Source organism: Artibeus jamaicensis, unplaced genomic scaffold (genome assembly GCF_021234435.1).
Source record: "Artibeus jamaicensis isolate MK-2021 breed Jamaican fruit bat unplaced genomic scaffold, CSHL_Jam_final contig_3176, whole genome shotgun sequence".
Taxonomy (NCBI): Eukaryota; Metazoa; Chordata; class Mammalia; order Chiroptera; family Phyllostomidae; genus Artibeus; species Artibeus jamaicensis.
This window is the reverse complement of record NW_026521740.1, coordinates 3,566,155-3,579,112: the sequence shown is the minus strand read 5'-3', so window position 1 is coordinate 3,579,112 and position 12,958 is coordinate 3,566,155. Positions and strand designations below refer to the sequence as shown.

General features: G+C 39.7%; 1 protein-coding gene across 1 annotated transcript in view; it reads right to left on the bottom strand.

Annotated features, from left to right (window-relative positions):
* ZC2HC1B (zinc finger C2HC-type containing 1B) overlaps nucleotides 1-12,958 on the bottom strand; it is a 34,190-nt gene that overhangs the window by 16,192 nt on the left and 5,040 nt on the right. Inside the window, exons 2-4 of the mRNA XM_037144969.2 lie at nucleotides 8,411-8,472; nucleotides 5,999-6,118; nucleotides 5,319-5,457 (exon numbers count right to left, since the gene is read on the bottom strand). Of these exons, the coding sequence (XP_037000864.1) occupies nucleotides 5,319-5,457; nucleotides 5,999-6,118; nucleotides 8,411-8,472 (321 nt within the window). The remainder of the gene's footprint in view (nucleotides 1-5,318; nucleotides 5,458-5,998; nucleotides 6,119-8,410; nucleotides 8,473-12,958) is intronic.

Sequence of the window (12,958 nt, the reverse complement as noted above, 5' to 3'; positions counted from 1 at the left end):
CCTACTGCTCATCTTTCCCACGGCCCAGGGTATCCCTACTGCTCTCCTCCAACACCCAGTTTCAAACGAGTCCATTTTCGTCCGTCAGCCTCTTCACCATACAACTTCCGCATTTGAACGTGGTCATACCACGTTCACTGAATACCAAGGTGTGGATGATTTCAGTCTTGGTCTCTAATAACATCTTTGCTCTGGATGATCTTTCCTAATTCTTCTATTGCTGCCCTTCCAAGTCCACCTTCTCTAAATGTCCTGGCTGCAGTCTCCAATTGAACTGATGACTGAATCAAGGTAAGTGAGATCTTTATTTCATTATCTGTTTGATGTGCTCATTAGAGCTGTGTATTTCTTCTGGGGTCCCAATTTTTGTCTTGATGTTTAAATGCAGTCCTGCTTTGGCACTTCTTTCAGTTCATCAGCAGTTGTTCCAAGTCATTACTACTTTCTGCCAGTAAGATGGTGTCATCTGTGCATTTTAAATTATTGATATCTATATCTTCCACCAATTTCCACTCCTTCCTGAGCCTAGCCCAATTTTTTATACATGCCCTGTGTACAGGGTAAACAAGCAGGGAGATAAAATGCACCCTTGTCTGACATCTTTGCCAATAGAAAACTATTTTTTTCCTCTACTTAAAGCTAGATTCTTTCTTCTAGTTAATTTAGGTGTAATTTCTTCTTCATCTTCTTCTTCTTCTTTTTTTTTTTTTTTACTTTTTTAAAGAGAAAATTTAAGGCAATTGATTTAAACTTTTTTACTTTTCTAATGTAAGCACTTAAAGCTATACAATTCCTTCTAGTCACTACTTTAGCCAAATCCCACAAATTTTGATATGGTTTTATTACCATTCAGTTCAGAATATTTTCTAATTACTCCAGTAATTTCTTCTTAGATCCATGGATTATTTAGAAATGAGTTGTTAATTTCCAGGTATTCTGAAATTTTTTAGATACATTTTCATCATTAATTTCTTTTTTCTTTTCTTTACTTTTATTGTATTCTTTCCATGACCAGTTACCCCCTCCTACCATCTCCCTCTTCCGCTCGCACCCTCCCCACGGTCACCACACTGCTGTCCATGCCCATTAGTCCACTTCTCATTCTAATGTGGTCAGATACCACAGTCTGTATGGTTTTAGCCTTTTAGATTTCATTCATTTATATTTCTTACTTTTTATTGTCCAGTTACAGTTATCTTAATTTTTTCCCCCATTCATCTGCCCTGTCCCCCCACCCCCACTCCCTCAGTCAACCCCCACCCTGGTGTCCAGGCCCGTGGGTACTTTATACACGTTCTTTATCTAGGTCCTTGCCCTTGTTTCCCCCGTTATCCCTGTCCCTGCCCCCCTCTGGTGTCTGTCAGTTTCTCTCACTCCTGAGAGGCCCACTTGGTGGTCCTGCACATGGTCTATGGGGAAATGTTGTGTATGTACTTGAGGAAAATTATATTCTGCACTTGCTGTGTGTCACATTATAGTTATAGGTGTCAATCAGATCAAACTGGTTGATACCGTTGTTCAAGTTTTTTATATCCCTAGATTTTCCTGCTGCTTATTTCATCAGTTACTAAGAGATCAATGATAAACTCTTATCATTGTACATTTTTCTGCTTCTCCTTCTGGTTTTGCCAGTTTTGTTTCATGTTCTTTGAAGCTCTATTGCTAGGTACATAAACATTTATGACTGATGGTCTTCTTGAGGAATATATCTTTTAATCACTATCTCTGCTAATAATACTTGCCCTGAAGTTTACTTTGCCTGATATTAATATTAGCTATGGCAGTTTTATGATTATTATTTGATGTATATCTTTTCCCATGCTTTGAACATGCCAGTCCACAGTTGCTCTGACATTGCAGGTGCTTATTTCTCTTTTTTACTTTTTATCTAAAAGGAGAGGCACACCTCTAAAAGTGTATGGCTCTCTGAGATAGTCACAAAATGCACACTCCCACGGAACTGATCCTGATAAGACAGAATGTCCCTAACACTCCCCCATGTGTCACCTTCTGGTCCTCCCCACTTCTTCAAGAAAACCACCATCTGACTTCTAACCTGAGATTCAAACTTGAAGATGCTGGAATATTGAGTTTCTGACCAGCTGCTCCACAGCCAGGGCAGTGCCTCTCCCAGCCCATGGGGCCACCAGTTCGTTCTGTCACTTGTGCGGCCCGCTTGTTTGTGTCTTTATATTTAAAGTGTGTTTCTTGTAGAAGCATATAGTTGGACCTTGCTTCATTATTCAGTTTGACAATCTCTGCCTTTCACCTGAAGTTTTAGGTCATTTCTGTGTAACTGTCCATATAGTTAGATTTAAATCTACCATCTTGCTACTTTTCTTTATCCCACTTGTTCTCTGTTTCTTTTTTCCTGTCTTCTTTTTTGAATGATTTTTTTCATTTTATCTCTGCTCCATATATTGTCTTATTAGTTATATGTCAATATTTTGCATTTATAATAAGCATCTTTAGAATATAATGCTCTACCTTCAAGTAACGCTATGTATAATGTGAACCTTTCAACAATATACGAGGTCTGTCTGGAAAAAGTACAGCCATTTTTAATACAATGAGAATGGTTTGTGTGACATAAAAGTAACCTGGCAGCCAAGAAGAGTGGACTGGAATGCACACGTTTGAACAATGACGACTTCACTGCAGTAGTCACTGGGGGTAGTAGATGCCATCGAGTGAGCACGTTCATTGTGTGGCCATTGCATTCAAAATGACTGAGCCAGTAGAGCAACAAATCTGCATCAAATTTTGCATTAAGCTTGAATATTCCTCCTCGGAAACTATTCAGGTGATTCAGAAGACTTTCAGGGACAATATAATGAGTGCGGTGTGAGTAAAAGTGCAGCATGAACACTTCAAAGATGGCCAAGAATCTGTTGAAAGTGATCCTCATTCTGGAAGGCCTGCAACAAGCAGAACACCTGAGAATGTTGAACATGTACGAAGCTGATCTGGGGATTCCAAAAACTGCTATGTCTGAGATTTTGATGCAGGATCTTGGCATGAAATATGTTGTGGCAAAACTCATTCCATGGCTTCTGCTACCAGAGCAGAAGGAACATGGTGCTGCAGTTGTCAATGACTTGATTCAAACCACCACCAGCGAACAAGGTTTCCTCAGGTGATTGAAGGTGAGGTCCCAAGGTGGCTACTTTGAAGGGGACTGAGGCATCCTTGTCCCATGTATAATTTTCCTTGTATTGCAGCTTCTTCAATAAATATCTCTATTTTTCATCGTACATGGCTGAAAACTTTCTAGACAGACCAATGTCCATTTTCCTTAACCTTGCCCTATTGGTTTCATACATTTCATTTTCACATATTATAATCCACTCAATATGCTATTATCTATGCATGAATCATCAATTATAACCCTCAGCTAACATTACATTCAATGGAAAACAAGAAAAGGATGCCTATTTTTGCCAGTGCTATTTAACATGGTATTGGAAGTCCTAGCCATAAGGTTTAGACACAAGAAATAAAAGGCATACAAATTGGAGAGAAAGAAGTAAAATTATCTCTGATCATAAGTGACATAATCTTATATGTAGAAAACCTTAAAGATCCCACAGCAAAAAAAAACAACTGTTAGAGCTAATAAGCAAAATTCAGCAAAGTTGCAGTAAAGATGAACATAAAAGTCAATTGCATTTCTATACATTAGTAATGAACAATCTGAAAAGAAAGTTAACAATTCCATTTACAATAACATCAAAGAGAATAAAACACTTAGGAATAAATTTAACCAGGGGTGTGAAAGACTCATGCACTGAAATCACTAAAATTAAAGAAAACATGAATAAATGGAAAGACATCCCATGTGCGAGGATTGGGTGACAATATTGTTAAGATGACAATAGTAGCTAAACAATGTAAGATGTTGAAACTCCAATGGCATTTTTAGAAATAAAAAAAAATTCTAAAAATTTATATGAATCTCAAAGTTCCCCAAATAGCCAAAACAATCTCGGGGAGCTCACACTTCCTGTTTTTAAAACCTACTACAAAGCTATACTAATGAAAGCAGTGTGGTACTACCGTAGGAGAGGTAGATGTACAGGTCAGTGGAATGGCACAGACAGCCCAGAAGCAGACCTACTCATACATGATCACTTGACTTTTGCTAAAGGTGCCAAGATCATTCAATGAGGAAAGAATAGTCTTCTCAACAAGTAGTGCTTAAAAAAAAAAACCCTAAATAATCACATGTAATACTAGATACCCAACTTTCAAGGAAGTTCGGCTCTTACTTTACACCACATACAAAAATTAACTCAACCTGATCAAAGACCTAAGTGTAAGAGCTAAAATCTTAAAACTTAGAAAACAACATGGGGGAAAGGATGATATCAAAAGACACCATCAAGAGAGTGAAAAGACAGTTTACCAAATGGGGGAAAATATTGGAAAATCTTGTACCTGATAAGGAATTAATATTAATATTAATCTAATCAGGCCTCTAATTTCCTCTAAATTGGGTTTCCAATTTATAGGAAAATGGGAAATAGAACAAGTTAAACACTAATATGACAAAAAAAAACAGACAAATCTAGAATATGAGAAATTCTAAAACATAATTGGCCTAGTAGGGGTGATGTGCAGGATTAAAAGAGGTTAAACAGACAACAGAAGACAATGCATAAACCTTGACTGATCTTGGATTGTGGCTGTGGGGACAGGAGAGAGCTTTTAAAGACATTCGTAAGATAACTGGGAAAATATGAATCTATATGTTAAGTGCATCAATAGTATTGTGGATATGCAGGAAAATGTACTTAAACTTAATAAATGCATACTAAAATACTTTATGTGTTATAAATTTTGAAACTTACTATTAAATAATAAGTTTTGGGTAAAAAAGCTGCGGGCCACTAAATTATACAACTGAAAGTAGTTAAAATGGTAAAGTTTATATTATGGGAATTTGATCTGAAAAAATAAACATAAAAAGAGCTGTGGGTGCCTGACACTGGGGAGCTGTCACAGAACTGCTTCGGTCACGCTGCGTGGCTCCGGTCTCACAGAAGGTGGTGTGAGTGGCATGCCCTGTGGTCCGCTAACACCATGACACTGGGTATAGTGTTGTTCTCACACTGAGACAGAGTTCGAAGGAAACATGGAATCTTTAGGCAGAATTGAAATAAATAGGATCATATCAATTGTATGATACAATTACTTTTATGTAATTTAAGTGCTATTGTTAATTTTAGAGTGCAAAGGAGGAGTGATAGTTTGGCCAAAATTCAAGCACAGCCTCAATTGGCTGAGAAGGTCAAAAGCAAACCGAACTGGCCACACACCTGGGTTGATGGATGGAGGCGGAGGAGGTGGGAGGGGCCGGCCTTCCTTAATGGCTCGGGAGCACTGCTTTGCTGATCGAATCGCGTTAATGAAGTCTTCATGTTGCTGTCTCCAGTTAGCTTTCCTCACAGGTTGAGGCTATTAAAAAAAAAAAAAACCAACATACACTGAACTATCTCTCCATTATCATCTTCTTTTTTTTTTTTTTTTGCAGCTGGGATTTGAATTTACAGGAAACAGGACTGTGAAAATTTGGAAAGGAAAGTAGAATTTGTTTTTCAAAAGTACTAAAAGAGGTTTGGAACATATAGTAATAAAAATCACTATCACAATAGTGAAGGAAAACCCAAAATAATAATCAGAAAAGAAGAGAAACTACAAAAATGTAAAGGAAGATTTAAATGTAAGATTAAATGTGACTCTCTTCCAAGTTAATTGCTAGATTTAATGCTACTCTAACGAAAGTATAAACAAGATGCTTTTTGGCCACATATGGAAAGTATCTGAAATACATTTGGAAATCTTAGTGAGCATGATTAAAAAGAGTACAGTAAAGGTGGATTATACTTACATGACATTGAACTGCTCTATCAAGCAAAAATGAAACCAGAGAGCCAGCAAAAGGCTTTAATGTACTTATGGATGTAATCAAGAACAATAAGGAAGATACTGATAATACCTTGGATTGAGGAGTTGTCCTCACAGTGAAAATGTCAGTACCCTGTAATCTTTGTTTCAAGGAATTGAAAGGTTTACGCTTTTTGTTGAAGAGTTTTTTACATATTGGTCCATGCCTTTCCTAGAAAAGAAAGCAGTGATTAATTTTTTTGAAATGTGCAATCACAGAGTTTGTAATCCTGCAGTGTACTCAGGCAGCTCCCACTGCAGTGACTGAGTTGCACCTTCAGAGCCAAGTTCATTCTCCAACTCTCAAATCACAGCAGAGCAAATCCATCTGGCTCCCCTCACCCATGTTACACATAACTAGATATAATGTTTGGTCAAGGTCAACAAAAGGTCTCTAGAACTAGAGAGACTTACTTCACATTTGGTTTTATACATTTAACCCTACCACTTGGGCTGTATGGATGGTCCTAAGCATTAAATAATGTCGCAAACACGAACTTTGTAGTTGAAACTGAAATAAATATTTCTGATAATTGAGCTGTTTCTAGTTACTCACTGAAACCAACAAAGTTTTGTTGACTACTTCCTCTGTTCTGTTTCCTGCCTTCACTATTACTAAGTTTCAAAAGCAAGTCATCCAGTAATATACCAGGACATCTGAGTCCCAACAACTCACATATTCAGTGTTACCATTTTCTCAAAATAGCCCTTTGCACACAGCAAAGGGAAATACAGCTTCCTATCAACGCAACCTTCTCAGAAAAACACTTCTTACCACTCGGCATTCCAAAACAAGTTTAGATGGGCCACTTTTCTACATACAGCAAATTAAACCGATTAACTCCTGAATAGGAGTGGAGCAGTTTCAAAGAAATGGTTGAGAACATCTGTAAGAGACAACCGGAACAACCATAAAATAAATGAAGAACACACCGATTCCACTTAAGGTATAGAGACATTTTCCTTGAATTTACCCAAACATTCCACATGATTAGTGGAGTCATTTATTTCAGAACAAATCTAAGCTTATCATATTCAATTAAAAAAATATGACAGTACTTGTAAGACGTTCGGCAGGGGAAGCGTTCTGTGTTCTAAATAGAAGTCCTTAGCATTTCTGGTGCAAAACCAGGGAACCAACACATAGAGCCTCTGCCCATGTACCAACTTTACGAAGTCCGTTACTGCACCCCAGGAAGGAGATTAGACCAACATCTTTGCCTTCTACTCCGAATCCTCTTTCATGGTGGATATGTCACTCACAGTAGTTATCACTTACATAATTGCCTTGTCCAGATGCAATACAATACAATCTCTGTGAAAAACATCACACCTGTCTATAAACTAAAGAAAAGAGAGATATCGGATCAATGGGTCAGATGTTCTCTGTAGCCCAGAGACAGGCCTAGAAAATACAACTCAAAAGGACCCCAGATGTACTTGACATTTAGTGATCCCTCTTCAAAGGGTACCGAGCACTCCTCCAACCTTCCCGCCCCCCCCCCCCCACCCGGGGCGCAGCCTGGGCTGGTGCAGGCATGACAGTGCCCTGGGAGACGCCAAGCCACAAGGCCCTGAGAGCTTCCCTTCTAGATTCAGGAAGCTCTAGCTGCAGTCAACTAAAAAGAACAGACATTCTGATTTCGGAATGCCCCAGAGAAATAAAGCCTACAACTTCATTTGGTAGTCTTTTGCCTCAGAAGTATTCAGGTCTGTACCCAAATCCTTGTATTTCATGCAAGTCTCCTTGATCTAAAATGTCCCAACTAACAACTGCACTGTCATAATTGTTAAAACCATTTGTTCTTGAGAATATTTTTATAATATGGGTGTCTAATACCTGTTGGATTCCCTGACTTTGAGATAAATCAAGTTTCATAGGCATCGATCAGGAAACATGATATGCAGTTAGCTTAAAATTAGTTTAACAATTAAATCTTGGAAAAGGCCTCACATCCATTTTGTCCCAATTACACAAACCCCCTGAAATTGGAGGGTTTTGTCTGTATACGTGGCAAAGCAGGAAACAGAGGGAGGTTAAAGGACTTGTCAGAATTAGTGACAAATTTGAGGCTAAAAGCCAAGTTTCCAGATGCTCTAAATTCAATGTTCATTCCTCTTGACTAGCTAATTTCCCTGGTGCTTTGGCCTCAAAATTTGGATTTCTGATGCTTATAGAAAAGGCGAAAGAGCCAAAAGCTCTCAAGAGACAACCAGCTGTGCCAAGAGGCTTTCATCTGGCATTCTTTCAGTTTGAGGACCAGGTTTTAGGAGCTCCTCTTCGCACGGGGCAGCATGGAACAGCCTTGGTGTCCTCCTGGCCTGCCAGCCGTAGGTCATGGGCAGCTCTTCCCTTGCTTCCCCTCCACATCTGTCTTTAATCTTTGCCACTGCGGCCTCCTCACTGACTTGACAGTTCATTTAACTCCAATGAAACACATCTACAAAATGTCTTTATGTTTACCAGAACATCTGCTGCAAAGCGTCTTCCACAGACTTCACAGGGAAATAATTCCTGATTGCCATCTGTACAAGATCCAAGAGCACATTATGTTAGTTTCATGGAATTGCCTGCCTGAGAAGAAATAACTAACTGGAGACCTCAATAGCTTGATATCCTTACTCTTTTTTCCCCCCCTCCCCAACAACTCCTCTCTTCTCTCAGAAAGATCCTCTGTAAACTCACCTGTGTTTTTCTCTCACTTCACTAAACAGGTAAATTCCATATCCTACAGGCACCCAGTATATAGTTATAACTGTTTAACATGTAATATAGTCTCAAACAAAGTGCCCGGTAGCTTTGCTTTAGCCCTAAGTATAAAGTCAATCCCTTACTGTGAAGTCATGAATAACCCAGTGGCGATGGTATCCTGGGTGTTGCTACTAGAACAGAAGGTGTGTGTGCGTGCTTGCTTAATGAAGGGCATGCCCATTTATCAGAGATCACAGGAAGAGGTTGCCTAATCATGAACTTCAAGGTCAACTTTCCTGGGAATGGCTTTCTCTCTCCCAATTAGCTCTCTTTGCTGGAAAAAAAAAAACAACCCTGCTTATAAAGAAGGAAGTAGGAGAGAGATGAAATGGACCAAGTAGAACTGGTGGACTTCCTTTTTCAGTCCTCACCTGAGGATATGTTATTATTGATGAGAGAGGGAAAAACATTGGTTGGTTGCCTCACATACGTACCCTAACTGGGGATTGAACCATCAACCTAGGTATGTGCACTGACTGGGAATCACACCCACCACCTTTTGGTGTCCAGGTCAACACTCCAGCCAACTGAGTCACACTGCTGCAGAACAGGACCAGTAGACTTCCACTGGAGTCAGGAAAGAGGGGCCATTACCACGAAGCAGCATATGAGAATGATGAACATCATTCCAGGGGTCAGGTTCGGGGTCTGACCTCCTGATGGGGCAGCGAATAATAGTTACTACTGGTATTTTGGTACATAGTGGTCAATGAGCAAAGGATTATAATAATAATATGTATGATTACTACTAGGTACTGTTTTTATTTTAATATTTAGCCATAGAAGAATTTTAAAAAGTTAAATGAAGAATAAACTCAATGCAAAAGGAAAAAAGGCTGAGACGGTGCCCACGATGCCCCAGCGCCTCAGAGTTACCTGACCTGCATGCAGTAAAGTGCTCAGTAAATATTTGCTGCATGCACGGGCCAAAGAAGAGTTGAGTTTCTACCACAGGACCAATCATTCATCCAATAAATATCTGCTACATGCAGCTCTGTGGGGATATTGAGAGAAACCATACGTGGGTCCAGCATTGAAAAGGAAAGTATGCACATAAATTAAGTGAAGTTAGAAAAGTGTCACGAGAAAAGGAAAATATTATGGAATTCTGAAAGAAAAAAAGAGTTCGCTTTGTATTACTTCCTTTCTGTTCATCTGGAGTTGAGTAAATAAAGATTTAAAAAGCAGTTTGATCATGGAGAAGATTTTGCACTAGAATAAAAATCTGGGCTTTTTTTCTACAAACAAGGGGAGCGATCAAGAACATTGAATAGGACCCTAGCCAGGTGGCTCAGTTGGTTGTTGTCCCGAACACCAAAAGGCTGCAGGTCTGATTCCTGGTCAGGGCACATACTTAGGCTGTGGGTTCAATCCCCAGCTGGGGCACATAAGGGAGGTTAAGCAATTTCTCTCTCTCTCAAATCAATAATCCTATGCTCAGGTGAGGACTGAGAAAAAACCACTGAGTGGGAAGAACGTGAACTATAGAAGATTCATGTGACAGGAGGGAGGCGCGATGAACGGTTGGTGGGAAGGAAAGATAGGATTTTAGTTAAAAAGCTAAAGATGTCGGCCTGCCATGGAAAAGAAGGAGGAAACGGAAGTCGCTGCGGTCAAAGAATGGACGGCCTGGCAGATTCAGGGGGAGCTGGGTGGTGGCAGAGAGAGAACGCCCGAGACCGAGAAGATGGTCGGGCTGTAGGTAGAAAGGGAGCATTTGAGAAATGGGGCCATCTTAGTTAGAAACATGACCTCAGCTTTGGAAATACTGAGTTTGCAAAGGAGTCAGCCAGCCAGCAGGATGGAGAGGAGGGAGGTCAGGGCTAGAGACACAGATGGGGGCTTTGTTTGGAGAGTGATGTAAAGGCACGATGCTGCCAGAGAAGAGGTCATGGAAAGAGAAGTGCGGGGATGATCCCGAGGGGGCTCCGCGTGTCAGGGCCAAGAAGAGGATGATGATAAGCCAGAAGGAGAAGCAGGGGAGAACAGGGTCATGGAAACCAGGGGAAGACCGTTTAAAAAAGGGAGGCCTGATTAACAGGAATCAGATGGTAGCTCATTACACACGATGTTGATTTAAATGATTTCTTCTCGCATCTGCCAGATGGTATTGTATTTGCGACACAGGTTATCCATTACAGCACACAGAAACACACTCACCCTCTCTGTTCTCCTGGCCTTCCAGCTCTGTAAAACAGGATCTTATTTTATTTTATTCTTTTTTTAGCAAAGATATCCCACTCCTCTGCATACGTACTGTTAATGAAAACTACTCATTCCAGCTATAAAACTGCTGCTTTGTCTAAAACACTAATGAAGGGTTACTTGTATAAATATTACTTTAACATTTTAGACTGGTTTCCTGTTCCCCAAATGTTTTTCCTATGTAATCGCATTTGCTAATCACTGCTGATCTTAGGAGACAGGGTTGGTATTTAGTAATAATTATTATTATTAGATAAGAAAACAGGTTCAAGGCTAGGTGGCTTGTCTGAGACCACAGGTAATAAGTGGTAACACTGACACTTGAACATGATACAAGTATTAAGACTATTAGACTGTCACCATAGACACAGGGTCTAGCAGAAGTAACACCTGCTTGAGTGTGTTTGGTAGGATAATAACATGGGTGTGATAATTTATAGTTTTAATTCGACCATTTCACCTAAAATGTCATATGGTGTGCTTCGGTGTGATATTATTATGTTACAGAATTACATGCTTATGATTCTGTAATACAAAAGGGGCCTTATTTGTGCTGGACCCTGTATATGTCACTACCAACCAGCAAAGCAAACGAGAAGTCCCTGGAGAAACAATAGCCTTTGACTTAAATCAGCAAGTTTTAAAGAGTTCAGCGAGTTTAAAATAATGACAGGTACCACATGATTCAGTTGAACAACTAAAATACATGGATCACCACATTCTGAATGACATTCAGTTGGAAGCTTGATTACAAGAAGGGAAAACCTGCCTAAGTCAGTTGGACCAAACACGGAGACTAATTAGGTCTACAGTGTTTGACCTAAATTGCAAGCAATGGATGAACACTAGAACCTTAAAAGAATTCTTTGAAATAACCAAAACACCCTTTGAAGGATGAATAAGCTGTTCTGTGCATACTCTGAAATATTACTCATCAGTAGAAAGAACAACTGTTGATACATGCAACAGCCTAGATGAGTCTCAGTGCTGAGTAGAAGAAGTCAGCCTCTGAAGGTCACGTACTGCATGATTCACTCGTATAACATTCTCAAAGTGACAAAATTATGGAGTGATCGCCAAGAGGGAGGGATGATGGCGGAGGGAGGTGGCTGTGACTGTACATGGCAGGATGACAAAGGCCTTCAGGTGATGGAATGGTCACATGCGCATACAATGCTATAGGTGTATAAACACACACGTCTTTCTTGGTTTTGATGGTGTACTGTAGTTATCGAAGTTGTAACTTGGGGGCAACTGGGTAAAGGGTGCATAGGGTCTCTTGTATGATCTCGAAACTTTGTAAACTGTAATTATGTCAAAATTATGTAAAAATGTCTAGGAGTTGACAAATTGTGGCCCATGGTCCATATCTGAGGCTGCATGTTTTTGTAAATAAATTTTTATGGGTAAAGAGTCACACCCACTTATTTGTTTATATAGTACATACTGCTGCTTTCATACTACAATAGCACAGTTGAGGACTCGCAACAGAGACCTTATGACTTTCAAAGTCAAAATTACACTTCTTGGCCTTTATGAAAACAGGTCGCCAAACAGTAAATTAGAATGTAGTAATTAAAAATGATCTTGGGAGAATAACATGGAAAATGTTAATGATACATTATGTTTAAAAATAAAGAGTATACAGATCTCTCTATATATCTACATACTATATATAGATATATATGCAGCAGTCACCTATGAGTTGTAAGAATAAAAGTATTTCTTTTTCCTACGTTTTCAATTTTTCTGCAAAGATACATTACTCTTTGAAATATCAGAATAAAAGATTAAAAAAAAATTGAGCCCCTTCCCCCAGCTGCCCGTTAAGTGCTCGGGGCCTTCCTTCCGAGGAAGCCAGGGCTGCGCTGGGGTGAGGCCCACACTCCATCGGGAGACTCGCACTCACCCACAGCCTGGCCTCCGGCTAGGAGTTCATGTGCACAGACTCCATCCTCAGCCTGCACAACAATGAGGTGACTGTGACGGAGGCTAAGATCAATGCCCTCATTAAAGCAGCTGGTGTAAATGTTGAACCTTTCTGCCCAGGCTTGT